Source organism: Lagopus muta, chromosome 20, assembly GCF_023343835.1.
Source record: "Lagopus muta isolate bLagMut1 chromosome 20, bLagMut1 primary, whole genome shotgun sequence".
Taxonomy (NCBI): Eukaryota; Metazoa; Chordata; class Aves; order Galliformes; family Phasianidae; genus Lagopus; species Lagopus muta.
The window spans coordinates 4,402,680-4,426,641 of NC_064452.1; the positions used below are offsets into that span (position 1 = coordinate 4,402,680).

A 23,962-nucleotide genomic window follows, 5' to 3' on the forward strand; every position below is an offset into this window, starting at 1 on the left:
CGTGTTTTGGGGCCAAGGGCTGCACTGTGCTGCATGTCCCCGTTGGGGCAGGGTGGGCGAGGGGAAACCTGAACTGTGGAGCAGTGCTGTGATGGGTGAAGGGCTCTTCTCTATGAGGTGATGCTTTGTGGGGCAGTGGGATCTCTTCCTTGTGGGGCAATGGCATGGAAAGCAATGGGGCCCTTTCCCTGTGGGGTGGGTTGGGGGACCCCTCCCTGGATGAGGGGTTCCTCCCCTGAGAGGCAGCGTGCTGAGAGACCCTCTCTCTGGGGTGATGCTCAGGTGAACGAGGGGCAGAATCCCACGATGGCTGAGGTTGGAGATCCCTCTGGTCCCTCTCCCACAATGCCCCCCAGAGCCAGTGCCCAGCATCACATCCAAATCCCCATGCAGGACACCCCTGGGTCTCCATGTGCTCCCACCAGGACACCATCACCTTTCATCACCCACCAGGACCCCACGGGCTGCCAGGCTGTATCCCACACCCCATTCCCAGCTCAGGGCTCTGCACGGCTCCCTGTTGACCTTCAGGAGGTTTCCATCACCTGGATGGGGAGATGGGACCTTTTTATTTGTGGGGTGACACGATGGGGCAGTGGGTTCCCCTTCAGTGTGGGATGATGCTCACCCATACAAGCAGAACCCTTCTCTGCCGAGTGATGTTTAATGCATCAGTGCGAGCCCTTCCTCACAGGATGATGATGCTCAGTGGGATGGCTTTAGGATGCCTTTAGGATGACTCTTAGGCAGAGGACCCCATTCCTTTGGCACAGTGTTTGGTGAGGTGATGGGACTCCATCCTTCCAGGACAATGGTGATGGGATCCCAGCCCTTTGGGACGATATATGACAGGATGATGGGACCACATCCCTTTGGGATGGTGCTTGGTGGGATGATGGGGCTCCATCCCTTTGGGACGCTGGTGATGGTACTGCATCCCTTTGAGTTGGTGCTTGGTGGGGTGATGGGACCGATTCCCTTGGGATGATGATGATGGGACCCCATCCCTTTGGGTCAGTGCTCCGTAAGACAATAGGACACATTTTAGGACGATGCTCGATTGGGTGAGGAACACTTCCAGCAGCTCGGTGGGGGCTGGGATCACCTTTCCATGTCAGGAAGCGCTTCGGACCCTACGGCCCCCTTCCACCACCAGCCCTTCCACTATGGGACGCTTATAGGATGGAGGGGCTGCGGATGGGCTGCCGCAAACCCCACTAGATGGCAGCAACGGGCTGCGCTCCGGGACACAACGCTTTCCCCCCCCAACCACCCCCCCCCAACCCACCGCCTCCCCCTCGGGGACCGGGGGCCGCTTTTCGTCCCAAAAGGTTCCCAACGGGGGACCGCGGGAGGGGTGGGTGAGGGGTGAAAAGCGGCCCCCGGTCTCAGAGGGGGCGGCAGCGGCGGCTCCGGGGGAGGCAGTGCGCAGCCGGTACCGGTGGGCCGTCCCCGGTGCTGACTAATCCCGGGGCTGAGTCACGGCTGCGGCGGGGAGCGCTGCGGCAGCGGAGCCTCCGAAAACCGGAGAGAGCCCCGACGGGGCGGGCGCTGAGAAAGGGCTAAAAGTGGTGGGGGGAGACGGAAGGGGGATACGAGGGGGGATGAGTGAGTGTGGGTGGCGGGGTATTTAACAGGCTTTTGGGGTGGAAGCGGGCTCCCGTCGGAACGGGGGTCCGGGGGGAAGAGGGCGGGGGGAGAGGGAGGAGGGATGGATGTGGGGTGTCAATGGGGAGTGGGGTTTGGGGTGGGTGTAAGGGGGGTCGCGGCCTTACGCAGCGGCGGGTGCTGGCGGCGCGGTGCTGCTGTCAATGACAACGCTGCTGTTGCCGTGGCGACCGCTATGATGCTTCGCCGGAGCCCAGTGAGGTCAGAAGACTCCGACAGGAACCGGGGGGGGGGGAGGGGGGGTTCTATGGGGGGTATGGGATGCGTACCACCGGGGAAACTGTCCCCCCACGTCCTCATGGCTGTGGGTTTAGTCTCACCCTGCTCCGGGTGCTGGCATTTGGGATGGCAGGAGTTAAATTTTGGAAATTCACCCAAGCCGGCTCATTGGGAACACAGCGTTTTTGGGGTTTCGGTGCCCCTCTGTGGGATCGAGCCCCCGGCATCCTGCTAGGCTGCATTAGGGCAGCACGGTGCTGCAGTGGGGCAGCTGCAATGTAGGGGGGGGGGGGAAAGCTCCAAACTCCCCCCCAATACACACACACACACGTTGTTGTGCCCCATCCTTCTGCAGGACACCCATGGGTGCTCACTGGGGGCACAAAGGGGGAAGTGACACCATGATATGAGGGCGGGTGGTCACAGTGCAGGTGTATAGGAGGCACCCCCAGGTTTGGACGCCCCCCCCCTCCCCCAACCCGCTCTCCCCCCTCCCGGGTCTCTGTGTGATCTTTTTCCCCCAGAGCTCAGCCCCACAGCACGAGCTTATGGGCACGGGGGGGAGGTGAGTGTCTGGGGGGTGACCCCGTCCAGGGGTGTCGGGTCGCTCTGTGGGGTGCATCCCCAACGGAAGGAGGGATGCGGGGATCGGGGCTGCCCCTCTGCGTATCCCCACCGGGGATGGGTGGCCGGGGGAGGTGGGGTGATGTCGGGGTCCCGGTGCAGCCCGGACCCCTCTCCCCACCCTCGGGCCGTTGCCCTCCCCCCGCCCCGATATAAATAGTAGCGTCTTCCCGTTCCCTAAATTTCCTCGCTGACGTAGCGCTCACGTCATTGTGTAGGTTGATGCTTTTCTATGAATGAGCCGAGATCCCCGTTACTACGAGCCCGATCCTATAAAAGCTCCGCGCTCTGCGGACAGCGCAGCATCGCCACACCGGCACCGTCCCCGAACCGGGGGGGAACCGCGGGGCTCCGGGTCCGGACCGGGAAGTGTCGGGGTCCGGGGGGGAGGTAAGGCTGAATCCGCCCCCCCCCTCCAGGTAAGCGGGGACGGGAGGGGGCAGCGCAGCTCCGCGGCATCGAGCGCTGCACCTGTATGTGGGGACGGGGGAGGAATGGGATCGAGACGGGGGGGGGACTCTGCGGCGGGAACAGGGGCGGATCGGGGCCGCCTGGCGCAGCCCCACGTGCGGAGGGGGCGGTGGGGTCGGGGCGCGGCGCCGGTGGGGGCGGGCGCGGAGGCGGAGCCGCCCCGGGGAAGGGGAAGGGGGGAGGGGGGGCGACCGCCCCCCCCCACACTTTGCGGTGTTTATGTGAGTGCGTGTGTTTGGACACCGTGTATCCCCCTCCTCTCCTCAGCCCCCCACCCCCCCCCCTCCCCGCGCTGTTTGCTGCGGGTGACATTGGCATCCCACTGTCTCCGCATCCAGCCCCGACGTGCTCTCCCTCCCCTCCCCCCTCGCAACGTCCATCCCCCCTTCCCCCCCTCCATACCCCGCACCGGGACACCGCACCCCCGCACCCCGCGCTCTGTGTCGCCTTCACCCCGACCGTCGGAAAAGCGTGGAGAGACCCCGTCGAGGAGAGCCCGAGTCAGCGCATCGGCACCTTGGCTCTAGACTGCTTACTGCTGCGTAGGGACAGGACAGTAACAGTCTACAGTCATGGCTACTGAAGCATGACCCACCGGCACCGGCACCGGCACCGCCGTGGGGCGGGGGGAGCGGTCCCGGGAAAGGGGGGGGGGGGGGTTCCGGAGCTGTCCCGCGTGCTGAGCCGTCGGGGCGGCCGGGAGCGTCCCGAGGGGTGGGGATGGGATGGGATGGGATGGGATGGGATGGGATGGGATGGGATGGGATGGGATGGGATGGGATGGGATGGGATGGGATGGGATGGGGGTCCGATGCCCGCCTGACCCCTCTCTCTCTTTTCCCCCTCCCCCTCCCGCAGACATTGAGACCCCACGGCGGACGCCCCCGCTGCAGCCCAGGTAGGGGGTTCCCCCCAACGGGGCGGACACGCGTGGGTCGGCGGGAGGGCCGGGTTGTGCTGGGGAGTGCGGGGGGGTGGAGAGAGGGCTTCCTCCGCACGCCGACAGTCCCCCCACGCTGCGGGGTGGAGGCGGGCGCGTTCGCTGCGGTTTTGGGGGCCGCCCCCTCGCTGTCTCCAGGCACCGGCTGCGTCCCCTTCTCCTCCACCCCCATCCCCCCCTCCTCGACGTCGCCCGGGCGACCGTGGCTTTAGATTGTTACTGTGCTGCTGGGGGGGTAACAGTCTACAGCCATGGTCGCCGGGCCCGGCGCACTAGCAGCGCGGGCAGCACCCCTCAGAGCCCCCCCACAAAACACGGGGCAGAGAGGGGGGGGCAGAGGGGCGCGCGCGGGGGTCCCGTCGGGTACAGCCCCGCCTCCCGCGGCAGTAGGAGCTCACATGCAGGCTGCGTTCGCCGCACATCAACTCTTACTGTTCGGGGGGGCGGGCGCGGAGCGGCTCTTCCTCGGCACGGGGAGCAGCGCGGACCCCCCTCCCTCTATTCCACATCCCCTCCTACCCCCCCAGCCCGCATTATCCCCCCGCCCCGCTGCCCCTCACCTGCCCTTTCGCCGCCCCGACGGGGAGCTCCCCCGCTTCCCTGTGCCGCGTCGCGATGCGCACCGACGGCTCCGACGAGCGCCGTGCCGCGGGGTTGGGGGAGGGGATGTGGGGGGAGCACCGGGAGCGGAGCGCGGCCCTACGCGAGCGCGGCGGCGGCGGGGACTGAGAGCGGCCCGACGGGGCGGATGGTGGTGGCCGGGGGCGGGCGCAGGTTGCACAATTCGCCCGTCGCGGCCAGGAGATTCCTGAGAGGCGAAGTCAGAGCGGCCCGACCCGCCCCGTTACCGGGCATCGGGCCCTCGGCAGCCGGCGGTGAGCGGTGGCGGTCGGGAGAGCCGGGGGGGGAGGGGTGGGTTGGCACGGGGGGGAGGGCATGGGGGGGAGAACCCGCAGGAAGCCCTGAGGGATGGGAGGTGCTGAACTCATGCAGGTGGGTGCTGGGGACAGAGGGGATGGGGGGTGACAGCAGCAAGAGGGCAGGATGGGGACAGGGCAGCTGCAGCCTGGTGGGCCCCTGCATGAGGGCTCTGCTCTGTTCCCCCACCTGAGGCCAGAGCATCCCATAGGGAACACCCGTGGGCACTTTGTGCCCCATCCCCAGCAGTTCTGTTCGTGCCTGGGTGGGATTTGGGGCAGCCCCATCAGTGGGGAGAACCTACAACTGTGGCAGCCACAGCTGGACTGCAGTGCAGGGAGGGACACCCTGAGGTGCTACTCATCTCCAAAAACACCCTTTGCCCCCCAGAAAAACCCGGGGTCCTGTGGCAGGGGGTCACTTATGGCCATGGGACAATGCCCAAAATGCATCCCCAGGTGATGGGAGCACCCCTGGGACAGGGACGGCCCCCAGCCTGCATCTCCTCAAAGACTCAAAGCGGCGCTGTTGTTGTTTTGAAGGCCAACTTTTGCTCACACATTGGAATTAGTTTTTCTTCCAAAAAACTTAAAAATATCTCAGATTTCTGACACTGGCTTCCAAGGAGCCTGGCTTCCAAGGAACTGAGCCCAGGGCCAGGGCTCTATCCCATCAAGGGACAGAAGCCTCCCTGCTCCCATACTCCTTGGTGACAAGGGGACAGAGCTTGTGGGTGAATGGGTGCTGCACAAACACTGCCCTAGGTTGGGTTGCTGGATGAGAAGCAACACGTGATCCCAGCCCTCCTGCTGCCAGGATGGGGTAAGGCTCATCCTGGGGAGCCCTACCCCTGCCAAGCCCTACAGTGGAGGATTTGGATGCCTCCATCCTACTCTCCCCAGGTGGGATTTCCCCACGTGGCCCCAAAGCCCAGCTTCTGCCCAAAGCCTCACAGCTGTGCCACAGGGACCTTGTGCCATGGAGCTGGTGTGGGCAGCATGTGCCCACAGGGCTGGGAGGGGGGCATGGGGGGGAGAAGGGGTGCTGCTGCCCCCCAAAAGGCAGCACGGCCCCTGGATGCCCCTCACTGTCTGCTATTGTTACCATCTGACAGCTTTTGGCGAAACCATCTTTGTGATTCAGCCGTGTTTATCCCAGCCTGTGGCCCGGCCCAGCGTGGGTTTCCATGGAAAACTTCCATCGAAAACAAGGAGAAAAGGAGTTACAGCAGGAGTGACTCAGCCACAACTGGAAGCTTCTGTGGATGAGGCAGAGAAGGGGGGGACTCTTCCCACCAGCTTGGTCCCAACTGGGCAGCAGGGCCCAGGGACACCCCTGGACGTGTCCAGCAGTTCTCTCGTGCTCAAATCCCAGCACACTGCAGGTAAGAGCCAGGCCCAAGGGAGATGCATTGTGTAAGCATCCATGAAACGCATCACCTTTCAGGAGCATCCCCTCCCCAGCAGTCTGCATCGGGCCCTGCACACTGCTGGCTGTAGGGGAGGAAGAGTGAGATGAGTAAGGCTGGAAGGACGGTGAGACCCGCTGTCAGCGCAACCCACGGGAGCCCCTGTTTGTGTCTGCCAGCCCTGCATGGGCACTGAGAGCAGGGAGGGAGCGGGGGAGGGCCTGAGTCAGCAGCAGCACTGGGGAAGGGATGCAGGGAGCAGGCGGTGGGTGTTTGCCAGTGGGAGGATGCTTGGGATGCTCACAGCATCTCCAGTGCTGCTGGTTGCCTCAGAGCTTGCGGCAGGAATGGCAGCAAGCAGGGGTGCGGCTGCTCTGGGGGCTGGCACTGCTGTGGACACACTGGGGGGGATGCAGAGAGCTTTGAAAGCTGTTTTGGGGGGCAGAAATAGGCAGCAGAAGGCTGAAGTGCATCCCTGTCACAGGCTCCCATCGCCACTGGGTAAAGGCAACACGGGGGGGAAGCAAAACCCCCACGAATAATGTTCTCAGATAGGAAAGACATTTGCCAGCCTCTTTCAGGCTCACATCCCTCCTGTTTTCTTCCCCATGCAGCTCACAAGAAGGTAGATCATAGGAACTAGACCTGGACCAGCAAAAGGTATGTGGCACGGGGCTGAGCTGCTGCCGAGGTGGCAGAAGGCAAGCAGAGGTGCGAGTGGTGCTGCGTGGCATGGGGCAGACACAGCCATGCTCAGAGGGGCTGTGGTGGGCAGGATTCCCAGGGCACGGCCCCCTCCTCCGACCAGCAGGTGATGTCTGCAGGAATCACTTCCCTCCTCCCATCACAGCAGGTGCAAAAACCACCTTCCTCCCGCCCTGCTGACACCTCATGCAGATGAAGGGTCGGCTCGATTTGTTTTTATTATTTGCTTTCAGCTCAGGGAGAAGACACCTGGCTTTTTTTCATTTTTTTTTATTGAACCCCCTGAGAATGAGATGCAGGTGCTGGAGTATCAAAAAGCCCCCAGAATTCAAGCCCACCCACTCATCAACCTCCCCTCCCCCCCCCTCCATTCTCCCCAGAAGAGCCGCATGGGAAGCAGCAGGGCCATTCTGCTCACTCACCACGCACACACAGGTCCATCCCTGTTTCCAACGCCAGCGAACGGCTGCGGTGCCTCCGGCCGGTGCTGCTGCGGGACACGGGGGCGGGGGAAGCGGCTGCGGGACCGCAGTGCAGGCTGGACCGCGGCGAGCAGACATCACTGCAGTGCCTCATCCGCGCCGTCCCGCGGTGATGGGCTGCGCCGGCGAAGCGCAAGCTCGGCAATAATGAAACGGCTAACGGCGGGCCGGCCGAGCTGCCTGCTGCTGTCTTTTCATAGCGCCTGGAAGCTCAGGTGGGAAAGCAGCGAGACAAAGGCCCTGCTGCTTTGTCATCACGAGGTTCAGCCTCGCTGTTTTGGCTGCGTTCACCCACCCCCTGCTGCTTGGCAGGGCAACAGGTGTGTAGATGCACAGCAGCAGCTCTGCGTCTCCCCGCGTGCTCCTTCCCCCACCTCCCTGCGGGCCAAAAGCTGCGTTTTTGCTCCCCAAACCGACCCCCGGGTCCTCAATGCAGAGACCAAGGGGTGACAGACAGACACCCCACAGCTCTGCATCAGCCCAGGAAGCGGCCAAGCAGCACTATGATGCCGGAGCCCCCAGAGCCTCCACACCCTTCAGTTACCCAAGAGCAACATCAGTGCAAATCTGACCTGCAGGGAAAAGCAGCCTCATGCTCTCACTGCTGCCTCCATCACGCTGCTGCCACAGAACCAGCAAGAAACCAGAGAGCAAAACTCACACGAATTAAAGCTGCTCGGTTAGTTTTGACCTGCGGCGGTTCCCAGGCGTGTTCATGGCTCAGTGAATGCTGAAAGTGCTTCCGTCTACTGATCCACTCCCCGTGGTTGCCTGAGGCTCAGAGCCTCAGCCTGGGGAAGCACGAGGAGCCCACAGACTCAGGTGACACCTTCCCACCCTGTACCACAGCACTGTTCTCTCCTCCTGGTGCTTGTGACCCACCAGAGGATTGCCAGCACCATCCTCTGCTCAGCCCCACCTGTGAGACCTCAGTGCAGCAATATAGGAGAATAGCCCCACCTGGCAACACGAGCAAACTACCACGTTTAGCATCTACAGTGCACTTCATCACTGAAGAAAAAGGGCATCGGAGACCATGCTGTGAGCTGAAGTCCCTCTGGGTACAGACCTGAGGCCGGTGTACCCCAGCACTGAAGCCACGTGGCAGCCAAGCAGGATGTCTACCATCACAGCAACAACACCAGCATCGCAGATTTCTGTGTGCATTTGGAAAATATCAGACAAAAACCCAGCAATGGTTGAGTTTTTCTCGTTTGTGAAGGCTCTTTGTACAGCAGAAGATACAACAGATCTCTCAATTCACACAAGCTGAACCAGCAGAGAAATTTAACGCATGAGGCAAACACCAACCCTGACACTGCCAGGAAATGTCTTCTCTAGGCCCAGGCCCATTGAAAGGCTGGCTTCATTTATTTAGTAGGGGATACTAAAAACACAAACCTTTTTGGATATAAGAGCTGCAAGTACTGTGTGCTCTGCAGCTGCTTCCTCTGAGTGAGATCGTACTTTTGAAGGGACTCTGGAAGTCCATCAGGCACAGCTGCATCACTCTCTTGTCTGCAATCCAATGTCACATACATAATAAAGTTGCAAAGAAGAGATACAGAAGAGTTTCACTGTGTTAATATAGCAAAAGAGCACAGAGATCGTGACAACCCCTCCAAAGAGCACAGAAACAGCAAGCTCTGCTCCAATATGCCCCACCAAGCAGCCCACCACAAATTACAGACACCGCTATCACACTGCTCCAGCCCCTGGCTGCTCAGCCCGGCCCTGCCCAGGGCAGAAACGTTCCAAGAAGCGCAGGTAGGCCTCCTTTTGTGCCGCAGCCACGGGGACGAAGTGCCCGCCGGGGTGCGTGACGACGACGGGCTCCACGAAGCACCGCGCCAGCTCAGTGCTGAGGTGCGCGGCGATGACAGCGTCGGCATCGCCCACGACGTGCAGCGAGGGCAGGGCGATGGGCTCCCGGTAGAAGTGCTCGTGGGCCGGCGCGCGGCTGGCGAAGGCGGCCACCAGGATGGCGAAGGCGACGGGAAAGCGCGGATCCCCGCGGGCCCGCAGGGCGCACACCATAGCGGCCAGCGCCGCACCCTGGCTGAAGCCCAGCAGCCCGTCGAAAGGCCCGCGCTCCTCCAGCGCTCTCGCCACGGCCTCCAGCGATTCCTCCAGCCCTACCGGCTGATCCGCTGCCTCCGAGGCCTCAAAAGCTCCCGGCCTGGAAAACCACCACCCACGTGGGGGGTCGTCGCTTATTTCATCCTCACTGCCGGGCACGAGGTGCGGAGCATCGAGGGCTACGAGCTCAGCACGGCCTCGCAGAGCCTTGCGCAGCGCGCCGGTGCGCTGTCGGAAGCGGCGCTCGCTCTGCCGGTAGCCGTGCAGCGCCAACAGCCGCAGCGGCCGCCCCTCCGACATGGTGCCCGCCACAACCGGAAGTGAGCGGCACTTCCGGCCGCCCCCTCTTCCCGCCGGAAAGCTACGCACTGATTGGCTATCACAGCACGCAAGGAAAGGCTCGGGGAGGACCGTCCGCCGGCGCGCCCCCTTGCGGCGGGAGGTCGCGGGGCGGGGACGTGGAGGGGGCGGCCCCGACGGGGTGCCAGTGGAACCGGCGCCGTGCAGTGAGGGGGGATGCGGAGCGGGAGGGGCTGCGCGACCCGCTTCCAGCAGCCAACGAGGCCATACGGGCCGTCCTCAGTTCCACCCCTTTCCATCCTGGTGCTGGTACCAGGGATGCCCCAAATCTGTGTGGCCCCGATGATGCTCACCCTGGGGCGGCTGAACCCACGCCAAGTCCCCACAGGTGGCAGCGGGGCCACCGGGACCCTGTTCAGGAGGTGGCCGTGTCCTCAGGCGGGTGAGCACTGCGGGAGCCCTCAGTGCCATTCTTCAGGCTGGGGGTTGTGAGTGGCTTCTCCTGTGGGGACAGACATGGGGTAAGCAGAGAAGGGGCCACCTGTGCCCCGACGGAAGGCGCCGCGTGGGCACCAGCCCTGCTCTCCAGGGAGCAAGCCACTGGGTGGCGCTTGTGACACACGGCACCGAGCACCAAGGGATACAGTAGGGACTCCCACCCCCCAGCGCCTACCTGGGCTGGCTGTGCTGAGCGATTGGCCGTCCACGGTCCCAGGGATTGACTGGCATAGAAGTCCATGGGGTACGGCTGTTGCCACTCGATGTCCCCAAGAGCCACCGCTGCCTGCGAGGAGGGGATAAGGGGCTGAGTGCCACTTGCAGTGCTGGGAGGGGTCCTCCTGAAATGCACCGGGGGCTGCTCACCTCATAGGGTGTCAGCAGTGGTTTGCCGAAGGCCTCCCCCCAGTCGATGGAGAGCCGTGGACAGGCGATCTGCACCCACCTGTGAGGAGAATGGCAGCAATAAAGACCCCACAGCCCCATGTGAGGAACCTCAGGATGGCTCTGGACACCGCCATGAGGAGCTGCTCCCCTTCACCGTGCTGCATCCCAGGACCAAGAAACATCACTTGGATTTAGGGGCACCATGGAGGAACTCTCCATGACAACAGCCCAGAACTACATCAGGCCCAGCACCACGTTCCCAGAACGACTCTGGGGCTCCCCACAGGGATGGGGTCGGGAGCACTCACGCATCCACGCTGTCGAAGAGCTGCAGTTTGCTGGGGAAGATCTCAGACAGCAGCACCCGCACGAAGGGCCGGCCCAGGGCACGCAGCCGTGACTCCAGGTGCTGTGGGGAGAAAAACAGCACCGTGGTTCAGGGGCTGGCCAGCCTCATGCTAACCCACACAGCACTTTCCATCCAGAAGGCCATACAGAACCCAAAGCTCAGCCCTCAGGCCTCTTGGGAACACAGCTCTGTGTCCCTGCCACATCCAGGGGGCACACACGGTGACAGGGCCGCAGCTCCAGCTCGCACGCCGCTTCCCCTAGCGCGTGCCTCAGCCTAATGAAGTAATTACTGCTCAATGACAACAATCTGTTCTCGTTAGCGGCTGCCAGCCTTGGGACGCCTGCCTGCTGCAGGGCTGAAGGCTGTGGGAGGACGTGAGCAGTGTGGCCGTGACCTCAGAGCCACCAACTGTTTCCCGTGCCCTCCTGCGCCCGTCACCTCCCTGAGCCGCCCCCCAAAATCACTCTCAGGATCTCTGCCCCACATCTCACTGCTGATCCCCCAAATCCCCCCCAACATCAACGGCAGCACCTTGGCTCTGCTCCCCTTGCCCGCAGAGACAGCGAACCCAAGCAGGAGTTCATCCAATTAAAACCAAACCAGCGAATTAATTGCTGAGCTGCTCATCCAGGGGGGTCTCCACGGCTGGCCAGTGTTTAATGAGCCCTTGGCCAACCTCCCTCATCTGCTGCTAATTGCCCTGCCCGCACGGCTCGGGGCGGATCGATGGCAGCAAGAGAGGGCAGGCGCTGTCCTTGCCCCTTTCCCAGCCATGTCCCCAAGGTGAGGGGACCCAGCAGTACCTGTAGGATGGCAGGGGACCCCTGTCGCCCCAGGGTGCCCAGCAGCAGCCCCCAGCACTGGGCGCGGGTGGCGGAGCGGATGGCAGCCTGCCGGGCTTCACGCATGCGGTCATGGGCATAATGCTCCTGCGAGAAGACCTTGCTGTAGGGATCATACCTGTGGAGCAGACCCAAACTCAGCCACAAGCAGCCCCCAGCCCCACAGGTGGCCCCCAAACTGCTCCGTGCCCTCCTTCATTAGCACTAATTAGCTCACAGGGCCCAGTTGGTTCATCAGGAGGGCAACGGGGCCAGGACTGCGCTCCCATCGCAGCCCCCCACACTCAGCCCCTCCCAGTCCTGGCTCATCAATTATAAAGGAATCTTTGATTTGTTGCTTTGTTTGACGAGGAGAATTTTAATCAAATCCCACTCGGGTTTCGGCAGCTTCCCCAGCGCCATAAAGCTGACGCGCGCCTCCCGTTTGTAACAAACGACCTACTAAGAAATTCAGATTTCACCAAATGGGCCCTGCCTTTCGCTCTTGATATTTCATCTGCTTTCAGCAGCCTCATCATCGCGCTTTATGGCCTCTGCCTGCAGCAGCCGGGGAGTTTAATGGCTGCACCTCAAAGAGCTTTCACAGGTACTTGTCAAAATGTTTATATTCAGCCGGAGTAAATGGCTGGTGTTCATCGCATGGAGCGTGGCTCCCTCTGCCCTGCTGGGATGGGGGAGGAGTTGGCCCTACCTGTAGGCGGGTATCCCTGGGTTGGAGATCATGATGGACTCCAGGTGGAAGCGGCCGTCCCCCAAATAGCTGCGGGAGAGAGGGAGAGGAATGGGAGGTGGTGGAGTCGTGTGCTCCTTCCTCAGCATGCAGGGTGTGGAGGGGTGGGTGGATGGACGGATGGACATACATGGATGGACAGATAGACAAATGGATGGATGGACAGATGAATGGACACATGAATGGACAGACGGATGGATGGATGGACAAATGGCTGGATTAACAGATGGATGGACGAATGGACAGATGGGCAAATGGATGGATGGACAGACAGATGGATGCATGGACGGGAGGATGGATGGATGGATGGACAGACACGTGGATGGAGAGATGGACAAATGGACAGACAGATGGATGCATGGACGGGAGGATGGATGGATGGATGGACAGACACGTGGATGGAGAGATGGACAAATGGGCAGACAGACTGATGGATGGACAAATGGCTGGCTGGCTGGATGGACTGACAGATGGATGGATACGTAGATGGACGGATGGACAAATGGATGGATGGATGGATGGAGAGATGGTAGATTGGACAGATGGATGGAGAGATGGACAGACGGACAGATGGAGAGATGGACAGTACGAAGAGAAGGACGGACAGACGGACGGATGGATGGATGGATGGAGGGATGGATGTACGGACAGACGGATGGACGGACAGCCACTTTCGGAGCAAAAATGGACATGAAGCAGCAGGGCCAGCACTCCGTCTCTACGGCTGGTTATAGACGTTGCTGCTTCCATTTCTAATCGGATTTCAAGTCAGCAATTACATTTCAAAGCCTTTCATTCAGCTGCCCTAATGGAGTGAGGGCTCGGAAAATGAATTCAGACGTAAAACTTGACTAGATTTTTGCCCTTAATTGGAGAATGACATTTTGGAAGATCAAAGCTAATTTGTCGGCAAAAGTTAGCCCCAGAGACGGGCTAAATAAGAAAATAACAACGCGGGGAGGATGCAGGTATGTTGGGTGTGGGCAGCTCGGAGGATTGCAGGTACCATGCTATGGTTCCAATGGCAGCAGGATGGGTGTGCTCATGTCAGCGTGGTGGCTTTGGGGACAGCAGAAACGCAGTGCCTTGCCCCCAGGTCCGGGTGCAGGGCAAAGTCACAGCCCTGTCCCACATGGCTGCCCCATGGCTGGGAACACGAGGGCGATGCTCTGCCTCACCCCGGGTGGCTGAGATGGGGTTTAACACCCCCAAGGGTGGGGTCCTCGTATTTATTTATTCTGCAGCGCACTGTATTCACAGTACATTAAGCATTTCCATTACCTAAAATAATTAGGTGATAGGAAGCGAAGTGCTCCCTCTAATTTGCTGTCCTTAAATAAAATTAATGTTGCTGTGATGTTGGGCCCCGGCCATTTGTCTTTTCCAATTATCCACCCGCCCTTCCATCTATTATCTATTCTGATATACGACTCAATTATTTCCTCTGTGCTACGAGCAGACGCCAATCAGAGCAGCTTTAGGAGCCGGAGGGACCCAGCCCAGCCCACATATACCCCAGGCAGGGCAGGGGAGGGATGGGCAATCCTGGCACCAGGAAAATGTACCCATGGATTTGGGGAGGGCATAGGGGTGGGGTTGAGGATGGGGTCAGGACTGGAAAGGATTTGGGATAGGGTAGGGATGGGGATGGCACTAGGGATGAGAATGGCATTGGGATGAGATGGGGTTGAGGACAAGATTGGGAATGGGGAGAGGGCTGCAGATGTAGTGGGGATGATAATGGAATTGAGAACGGAGACATGATTGCGGATGGGTTTGAGGATAGAGGCAGATTTGAGGATGGGGATGGGGTTGGATATGGAGCACGGCTCCAGCCCGGCTCTATGCCCTGCCTTGAACTGCAGGGTCCTTGGGGACAGCAGGTACTTACACAATGGCATCAGTGTCCCGTGCGAGCCGGGGCGATGTGCAGCCCAGTATCTCACCAGGGGACAGAGGCTTACACTGGGGCACACACACCTTGTACTGCGACTGCAGCTCCTTTGAGGCCGCCTGCAGAGACATGGGGTCAGCCAGACGGCCAAGATACAGAGCCCACACCTGGCCAAGGCTGGTGATAATCACAGTGCTGGGGACCCTCGGGGCACCTCAATCTGGAGAGCCACAGGGTGCCTCAGTTCACAAGGTAATGGCCCTGTGGAGCAGAGATGCTCTGCCACACTAGAACAACGTATCAATTAGAAGGGAAAATGCTTAACACTCCAACAGCCTCATGTTTGGATAGACGTGGCTCAAGAGGCTCATTCATCTCCGCTCAGGAGCAGACAGACAGACAGACGGAGCTGCTGGAGCTTCCCCCAGCACTGCACCGAAATACCACATGCTCCTCTGCCTGCCCTGACATTTACAGAGCAGCTCCCAGGGGAGCTGGGGAGTGGTGCTGCTGTAAAACATTGATCAGAGTTATCACAAAGCTCTCCATCAACGCGATCGTGGCTGCTCACCTGCACTGCAGCCACAAACTGGATGGTGCTGACCAGGGCCAGGGAAGAGCCTGCGGCGAAGTTGAAGCGGATGGTGTCCAGGAAATGGGATGTGTCAATCTTGATGTCCACGAAGACGTAGAGCATCTTCAGACCACGCGTGGCATCGATGGGGACTGCCAAGAGAAAGAGTGTGAGGATGATTCTGGGGGGCTCTCCTTATGTCCCATAGCCTGGTGTATGGCAGATGGGGGCCTGTTCACTCCAGGCAGGGGGTGCAGATGGAGCACCCATTCATTTCTCTCTGGATAACGGCAGCCCGGGGGGGATCAATGAACACAAATCTAATTACCCCCGGTGCTAAGAAGCCTGTGTCACCACGATTAAGTGAATAATTAAAGTACACAGAGTCCACATCGATCCGCAGCTCCGCATTCACTTCCCATTTTGGTGCGCTTCGCCTGAGCACAATTAAGTGCAAATTACTCCCTCCTGCAGGGCCAGAGGGATGGGGATGGTGGCTCTGGGGTGGCACCCCCTAAAATACCATGGGATCCCACAAGGATAGCTGCACTGAGCTGGTGTCAGGGTGGGCAGCCCAATAGATGCCCCTCGGGGTGCTAAATTCATAATGTGGTTTTGAGTTACAGATCTCAACCAGGAGGTCAGTATTTCATAGGGAGCCTGGAGCGATACTACAAACCCCATAAGCATCCTCAGAGCCCCTGCCCAGGCTCAGAGAAGCTGCAGGATGCTGGGAAGACCGAGGCTGCTGCCCAGAACAGCAATTCCACCGATCCACCTTAAAACCCAGAGTGTCTTATTGTTATTTTTGGGCTGATTCCATCCTGGGTGGACTTCAAAGTTAGCAGCATCTGGGACAGCAGCGCAGTTTCCATGGCAACCGGATCCAGAGTACCGTCCGCCTGGGGAGCACACAGCCTCCTCCTCCCTTCCCCTTCCAGCCAGCTCAAAGCCACGTCCCCATTGTCCCCACCGTCCCTATTGTCCCCATCCCCACCAGTAGCTCCCAGGCACAGAGGCTGTGTGCTCTGCTGATGTCAGGCTCAGGGCTGTGATTTGGGCGATGCCACGGCCAAGCAGGCACTGCAGCGCTGCGATAGGGACGCGCTCCGCATGCACTGCTGCTCCCCAAATCCTACCCAAAGGCAGCAACCCAATCAGCCCGGCCCTACCCAGCTCTGCCTTTGGAGAGGGCTTACAGCACTCGGTGCCACGGCCCCATGCTGGCACTGAGCACGGGCACAGTACTGGCAGCCCCCAGTGCCACAGCACACCCCAGAACCCAATGTCACCTACTCAGGCAGCTGTGTCCATAGTGCACCAAGAAGTCAGCACCCAGAGCCCGCGCCGTGTAGTCATCCACGCAGCACGCGCCGTACGTCACATCGCCCATCACCACCGCCTCAGCATCTGTAAACCTGCAGGAGGGACAGCAGTGCAGGCGGCATCGGGGTGGCATCAGGATGGCAGCGTCATGGCACACGTCCTCCCTGCCCTCTGCCGGTGTCCCCAGCCCCGCCGTGTCCCTGCCGGCACGTGACGCGGTGCGAACGGGGGACCCCTCGGCACGCAGCGGGGAGGACGAGCACTGGCCACTCTCCGAGATGTCAACATGATTAAAGTGGAGAGCGCTAATCCGCCTCTTCAATTGGGTAAAGCTGTTTGCAATTCAGCGGATTATCCGCTCATCAAATAATACGCTGCCAGCTTCCTAATGCAGCGGCACGGAGAGACCCAGCGCACGGCCACCGTGCCGGGGATCGGAGCCAACCCCAACCGTGCCAACCCCATAGCAGAGGCCGTGCCCCCACACACCCTGGGCACTGCTGCTGCCCTCCAGCCCACGCCTGGCTGGCACTTGGACAGGGACAGCACAAAGTGGCACTGTCCCCTGGAACCCATACCTGGTGCTGCCATTGGGAGATAAAGCCCTGTCGTGTGATTTAAGCGTGCCACCTTCACCGGTGGTTTATTGCACCATTTCGGGGGATTATTAGCTTGGCCACGTTCCCGTGGTGTTTTAATTAGGAAAGCGGGTATCGCAGTGACAAAGCCCCATGCCTGGAGGGCTGCTTCAGCCAGATGCTGACGCCTTATTTACACCAAGGTTGTGACACAGGCTGGGTTGGAAGACCCTTCTGACAGGACGGTGGCTGCGGTGCCATCGGGGTCTGCATGCCGGTGAGGTCCCAGTGACACCAAGGCAGGGTTTGGGGACAGCAGAGGCGTCACCCCCTGCTGGCGCTGGCTGAGGGCCAGGGTCCCCCTCCCTGAGTGCCGTGCAGGGAGCGTTACGTCGGCGGCAAGAATAGAAGTGGTGGGCAGATCTGGGCAGATGGCAGAAGGTGGAGGAATGGCGGAGCGTGCAGAATATTAACAGCTCCGACCCAGCGGCAGAGCTCGGAGAAGGGGACAGGGCACACAGTGTCCCCAGTGTGGGGACAAAGCCACCATCATCTTCGTGTCCTGCCCAAAGCAGACATCCCATGGGCAGGGGATGCGTTGGGGACAGCTGGAGGATGGGTGTCAGCACCCAGAGCTGCGGTCCCGATGGCATGGATGGGCACACGGCCACCCCACTGCCCATATGGCAGTGCCATAGGGCTGCTGAACGATCCAGAAGGCTCTTTCCCCACCCCCCGGTTCCCCTCAGCCCCCTTCTCTAATGAGAGGTGATGAGATGAACGTGAATCAGACTCCACACATCTCAGCAAAAGTGGAAAATTATTCAGCTCCTTAAGATTCAGGACGGGGAGGTCTGACTCAGAGCAGCAGCCAGCGCCGCTTAATTTTTTATAGATTAAAATGTATGCAAATTGGCCCAAACCCCAGAGAAAGTCCCTGGGGGTGAAGAGCAAGAAAGTGAAATAGCAACGGTGGAGGGAGGGGACGGCAGAGGGGCACTGTGCTCCCACCCATGGCACACAGCCATACGGGGACGGGGCTGAGCTGCCTGACCTCATAGCATACTCCTGGACTGGACAGGGGACATGGGACAGACCAAGGACACTGTAGGACGATGGCAGCAGGCTCCCTGTGGTGACGTGGGGACAGCACATGCCGGGGTCACCCACACCGGATGGGCTATGATGGAGCAGCCATAATCTCCTGAGACAAATCAAAGCAGAGCACGGGGGCCTCCCCTTGATGTTTTAATCAGTTCGGCGTCGCCGGAGCCTTTCATCAAACTACAGAGGAAGGAAATGTCAATTAGCATCCACCTGCCCGCGACACGGGACGCTGCACTGCAATGGGACACAGTCCTCGCCATGCTCCATGTCCCCCCTGCCTGGTGGTCCGGTGGCATGTCAGGCTGTGGTGACAGGGCTGTCCCCATGGGGCTGTGAGCCGTTCTTTCCCTCTGGGAGCTCATGAATATTGAAGACAAGGGGAGGTTATTCATCTTTTCCGTCCCGCAAACCCCGTTCATTCTGAAAAACAGCCCGGCCTTAGTGTTTTCCTCATCTCCCCTAATTCATTATCTCCTCCTTTAAACAGATGGCTCCCAAAATGCCATTTATAAAGTGCCACGCTCAGCACCGGCAGAGGGCTGGGACCCCCTGCACTGCTCTGCCACAGCACGGCGCAGAGGTGACACAACCCAGTGACAAACACAGGGACCCCATCCCTTTGCCAACACCCCCCCCCCCCAGTTTTGCTCCTGCTTGACTTCTGCAAGCAAAACTTCCCAGCCCCAATCCCCGAGAAGGTTTGGAGGGGAGCCCCTGATCCCAACAGCACCATGGGTGCCCAAGTCCCTTTGGGATGGGTACATGGAACTCTTTGCTCGACCCCAACCTTCCACCCCCCTAAAAGCACTGAGCACAGCCCCAGCGTAGAACAATGCGATTAATTAGCAGAGAAGCCCGTCGCCGAGCCCCATTACCAGGTTCCCAACTTCATTAGCACAGGAAAGCTGCACATAATTAAAATAATGAGTTTGCAATTTTACTGCAAGCGGCTCTGGAAGAGCACTGCTGCAGCTGGGCAATTATTGCCTGCCGTGCAGCACGGGGACCCGCAGAGCACCTGCAAGTGGGTCAGGATGGGGAGATGGCAACAGGGATGGGGTTCCCATCCAACGTGAGGATGCAGAGCGCTGTGACCCCATTGTTGGCCTTTGGTGCATCCCAGCTCTGTGCTTTGCTGTGCTTTGTGCCTTGAAGCTGGAAAACCCCCCAAAAGATGAAGCTATGGAGCAAAGAACAGCAGTGACCAAGCCACCATGGCTGTCCCATACCTATCTGGTGCCCATCCCTTTGGCAACAGCTTCCACCAAGGACTGGCCATAGGATTGCCAGCTCCCCAGTCTCTGTAGGGACACAAGGACATAGGATATGGACACAAGGACACAGACACAAGGACGCAGACGCCGCAGCAGGATGGCATTGGCACGTTCTGACCTCAAGAGGTAGCAGCCCTTTGCCCCATTCGCCCCACGCCATCACCGCCCAACCAAGCTGTTCACCATCTCCACTGAAGTGAGAACTTCATTCTCCCTAATGATGCTGTTGTGTGCTTAATGAGGGTGATTAAATCCCCCCTGTGCAGCACCACGCGCTCGAAGGACGAAGGGAACAGGGAGGGCAGCGGTGGTTGAATCCTGAACCCCAAGAAGGGTCCTTTAGGGTTGACACCACAGCAGCTTGGCTACAGGATGTGGTGTCCCCACAGTGCCATCCACCAGGAGGGGACAGCGCATGGCACTGGGGGGCTCTCCCCCTTTGCTACTGTGGCCACCAGCTGCAGGGCAGGGAAGGGGCAGAGCGGTGCCACCAGCACGTCCCCGACTCCATCACCTCCCCTATTAGCAGCAGACAGGGGGGATTAGCAGCTGCGCAGCCTGACAGCTGATTTTATTAACAAGGAATCAAGAGCCCAGCTGAGCCGCCTGCCATGCACGGGGAAGGAGGGGGGGGGGTGGGGGGGGTCTGCTCCCAACACCCCCCCCCCCCCAACACATGGAGCTGGTGGGCTGAGGGCTGCCCCCCGATCCCGAGCTGTTGTCCAGGCTTTCCCCCACGCTGCCACCCCCTCACCGGCACGAGCTCCCTTCCACCGAATTACATCAGCCACCAGAAACGGAGCCAATTTGGATGCTGCCTGGAGAGCGTCGTGATGCGGCTCCAGCAGCGCACGGCCCCGCCAGCTCAGCAGCCTGAGGGCGGTAGCGAGACCCCCACCCCAACGGGGGCTGCGGACCCCCCACCCCCCTCCACAACTCCACGATAACGACAAACCTATCAGTGCTAATTAACAGGACTTCACACCGGTCAATGCTGTCAGTGTCTCTATTTGAAAGGCTCTGTGTTAAGTGCCCGGCGCTTTTCCATGATGCTCCCATGACATCTTCATCCCTGCTCCCAGCCAACATGATGCACAGGGACCAGGAACCCAACCCTGCTCTTGTCCTCACCATCTGGGACTCCAACAAGCAGCCCCCTGCCCTTGGCCCCACTGTTTCCCTGCAGTGGGGCAGACAAGACCCTGGCCAGCACCATGTGCACATTCTCACTCTCATCCCAGCCCAGCAGACACAGCCCTGGCTACAGAACATGGGACACATCACCCTGGGGTTGATGGCAGCTTAACTCTATCCCCATTGGCGTTGCACAGATCACATCAATTCCCACCACACCACAGCACCTGTCCCCAGCTGGAACACAGATGTCACCCAGTGCCCCCAACCAAGGGACAGACCTTGGGGTGCCCCCGGTCAGGGTGCCACCACTGCTGGCAGTGAGGGCGAGGCTGGTGGGGCTGCTGCAGCTCGGGGAAGCGGGGCTTAAGGTTTCATTCAGATGAAAGAGCCCCTTAATCCGCTGCCTTTGAAGTCAGAGACATGAAAGCGGCTGGGTGCCAAAGCCGGGGAGAGGAGGCAGCGCTGCTTAAAGGGACAGACCCACGCAGAGCCACCTGCACTCTGCACCCCTCCCCTGCATCCTCCCACCCCTTATGCAGAGATGGGACAGGTGACAAAGCCGGGGTATGTGCCACGACCTCCCCCCAGGTGCTGCCACCTCCCTGTGAGCCTCCTCACAGAAGGTGACAGCGTGCTAACAGATGCTGTGACCCCACTGGTGGTGACGCTGAGGTCACAGCTCCAGGGGATGCATCACCAAGGGCACTGTCACCCCGACAGCAGGGATGTGTGACAGCACTGGGGACCGCAGGCGTTGGGGACGTGGTGTGACCATGCTGTCCCCATCCCCAAGGGGCAGACGGTGCTGCATTAGGTTGGGAGCCCCCCCAGCCCCAGTATCAGGTCAGATCTTACCGCTCAATGATATCTGCAATGGTGCAGGCGAACATGAGCAGCCCCTCCGGCATCTGCAGGGCCACTAGGAAGAGAAAGGCTGTGGTTAACGGGGGATGCTCCCAACTGGGGCCCACCCCACAGCACAGCAAACCACTTCATCCCTCCCCACAACTGAAATTGGGCACTGTGCCCTCAGAAAGCAGCAGCACAGCACGGATCTCCCAGGAACGGCTCACCCTCTGCCGCTCGCACCCACCCCGTGCGAATGCATTTAATCCCTTTCTGAACCCGCCGACACTCCTTGTCTCTCCCACTTCCCGCTGTAATGAGTTCTGGATTTTAATTAAGCGCTGCACAGGAAGAGGTACTTTCTTCTGTTTATTTTAAACCTGCTCCTAATAATGTAAACGTGTGCCCCTGGTTCTCCAGCTACAAGAAAGAGTGGATAATCATCGCCTTTTCAGCTCTGCACCATTCATAATTCCACAGCCCTCTGTCATATCCCCCCTTCGTTCGTCTCTTTCCCAACAAAAAGAACTAAATCTATTTAATCTCCCATTGTACAGAGCTGTTCCAAACCTTTGATCGTCCTTCGTTGCCCTTCCCCTTGCTGCTGCTCTCCCACTTTGGAGGTGCCAGCACAGCTCCACGTATGGCGTGCATTTATTCACAGTGAGATGATGCCTCTTAGTCCCACTGTCCCCACCTGGGGCTGCCTTTACCCACTGCCACCCAATGGCACTGGTGGCCAAGCACACAGCAGGAAGGTCCTGGCTGTCATCCTGAACACACCCCAGCACTGGCAGCCCCATAGAACCATTCAGGTTGGAAAAGACATCCCAGAACCCCAACTCCAACCCCAGCCCACCCCCACTGCGCCCACCGACCACATCCCTCAGTGCCACAGCCCTCCCACGTCCCCTCCCCACTGCTCACCCTTTTTGGCACCCGCCTGCCGGATCCTCCAGATGGTTTTGGGGATCTCAAAGTTGTAGTTGGAAGGCAGAGCCCCCACTGCCTCCCGCAGCTCTGCATTATTCAGCAGCTCCTCGGGGACCTGGCGGGCAGTGCGACGTGGGGCTCGATCTGGGGATACAGTGGGAGTCAAGGGGGGAAGCCTATAGGGCATCAGGTCCTTGGGGCCATAGGGACACTGTGTCCTAAGGCCATGGAGACATCACATAGGGCACTCTAACCCAGCAGCCATGGGGACTCTGTGTCCTAAGGGCATGGAGACATCACATCCTAGGGCTATGGGGACACTACAAGCGTAAGTTGTGTCCCCATAGAAGAGGCACAGCACCCTCGGGCTCCAGGGACACAGTGCCCCTAGGGCCATGGGGATCCTGTGACCTAAGGCCATGGGGACGAGGATCCTGTGACCTAAAGCCATGGGGACACCAAATCCCTGAAGCCACAGAAAGACCCTGTGCCACCTCCCCAAGGATGAACTGCAGCCTCCCTCACCCAACATGGGACAATAATGCTGTTTTTGGGGGGAAAAAGCACCTTTTCTGCCCATTATACCTCAGAGCACTGCATTTGTAAGGCCATAGGAACAGTGTCCATAGGGCCACAGGGATGTCATGTCTATAGGGCCACACGCAGACCTTATGCTACCCGTGGGGATGGGGCCGAGGCACTCTCAGCCCCCACCACCCCCAGGGGCGATGCCTTCTTTTTTTTGGGGGGGGAGAGGGGACATAAAAACCAACCCCAAACCCCGATGTTGACACCCATCCCACCAGAGGGCATTCAGCAGCGTCCTCCCCCATACCCGGGGGGGGGAGGACGGGGGAGAAGGGGGGCAGCGCTCCGTTATTCACCGCCGCCACGTCGATCATCGCCCCCCGACGCCGTCATCCAGCGAGCCCACGGCACAGCCGGGACGGGCGTAGCCGGGACGGGCACAGCCCCCGCCGCCTTCCCCCGCCCGGCGGCCCCCGGTACTCGCCCCGCTTCTCCCCCACGAGGCTCGGTTCTCCTGCCGGTGCCCACCTGCGCTGCTGGCGGAGGGCAGAAGGGCCGCGCCGCCGGAGCGCGGCGGCGCCGCCATGGCGCTGGGCCACGTGGAGGCGGGCAGGCAGAGCCAGCCGAGCCCCGAGCGGGCGGGGCGCTCAGACCAGAGCAATCGATGGCCGAGAGAAAGAGAGAGAGAGATGAAAAGCGGTGCGCACCGCCCCGACGGGACGGGCTGGATGGGGCGGGACGGGTGGCAGGACTGGGTGTGGAGGCTCCGGCACGATGAACGCGCCGGTGTTGGGCTGTACGCCGGGATGTGCATGGCGCTGAGCCGTCGGATTCGTTCCCAAGACGGACCGCGATGATTTTGGGCTACGCACCCCGTGCTGAGCTCCCTGTGCTGAGCGGGTGCCGCTCGCAGCTCTGTGGTGCGGTCGCCATGGTGACAGCCGCACCCGCCGTGGGGGTCCCCCTCCTCTAGTATGCAAGTGCCTGCGAGTCGGGGGACCCCTGGGGGCCGCGGGGGAGCGGAGTGGTGGTGGTGACCCTCAAAGGATAGCGGGGCCGGTAGCGGGATAACGTGGGATAACGGGATCTGCGGTGGGGATGGAGAGAGACCCAGTGGACAGAGGGGACCTCCGCGGACAGCA

General features: G+C 60.4%; 3 protein-coding genes across 5 annotated transcripts; 1 reads left to right on the top strand and 2 right to left on the bottom strand.

Annotated features, from left to right (window-relative positions):
* Positions 1 to 6,885: 6,885 nt before the first annotated feature.
* On the bottom strand, positions 6,886 to 9,814 carry OVCA2 (OVCA2 serine hydrolase domain containing). Its single transcript, XM_048966780.1, has one exon. It carries the CDS (start codon positions 9,812 to 9,814, stop codon positions 9,134 to 9,136), a length of 681 nt encoding a protein of 226 aa, XP_048822737.1. The 3' UTR covers positions 6,886 to 9,133.
* On the top strand, positions 7,024 to 8,169 carry LOC125702916 (uncharacterized). The gene is made up of 3 exons (XM_048966779.1): positions 7,024 to 7,101; positions 7,187 to 7,755; positions 7,872 to 8,169. The coding sequence occupies exons 1-3, from the start codon at positions 7,063 to 7,065 to the stop codon at positions 8,167 to 8,169; spliced, it is 906 nt and encodes a 301-aa protein (XP_048822736.1). The 5' UTR covers positions 7,024 to 7,062.
* DPH1 (diphthamide biosynthesis 1) lies at positions 9,511 to 23,461 on the bottom strand. Of its 3 annotated transcripts, XR_007380723.1 has the most exons (14): positions 23,349 to 23,461; positions 22,287 to 22,436; positions 21,369 to 21,432; positions 19,332 to 19,403; positions 16,388 to 16,509; positions 15,089 to 15,243; positions 14,515 to 14,636; positions 12,585 to 12,653; positions 11,855 to 12,011; positions 11,008 to 11,108; positions 10,679 to 10,757; positions 10,488 to 10,598; positions 10,168 to 10,316; positions 9,511 to 9,614 (listed from the first exon to the last, which is right to left on the bottom strand). XR_007380723.1 is itself a non-coding variant. In XM_048966777.1 (12 exons), the coding sequence occupies exons 1-12, from the start codon at positions 23,404 to 23,406 to the stop codon at positions 10,230 to 10,232; spliced, it is 1,275 nt and encodes a 424-aa protein (XP_048822734.1). In that variant the 5' UTR covers positions 23,407 to 23,461; the 3' UTR covers positions 10,205 to 10,229. The 3 variants fall into 3 exon arrangements, 2 of the variants coding, with proteins under 2 accessions (XP_048822734.1, XP_048822735.1); XM_048966777.1 differs by lacking the exons at positions 9,511 to 9,614; positions 19,332 to 19,403 and having other exon boundaries at positions 10,205 to 10,316; XM_048966778.1 differs by lacking the exons at positions 9,511 to 9,614; positions 21,369 to 21,432; positions 22,287 to 22,436; positions 23,349 to 23,461 and having other exon boundaries at positions 10,205 to 10,316; positions 16,388 to 18,522; positions 19,332 to 19,995.
* Positions 23,462 to 23,962: the final 501 nt, after the last annotated feature.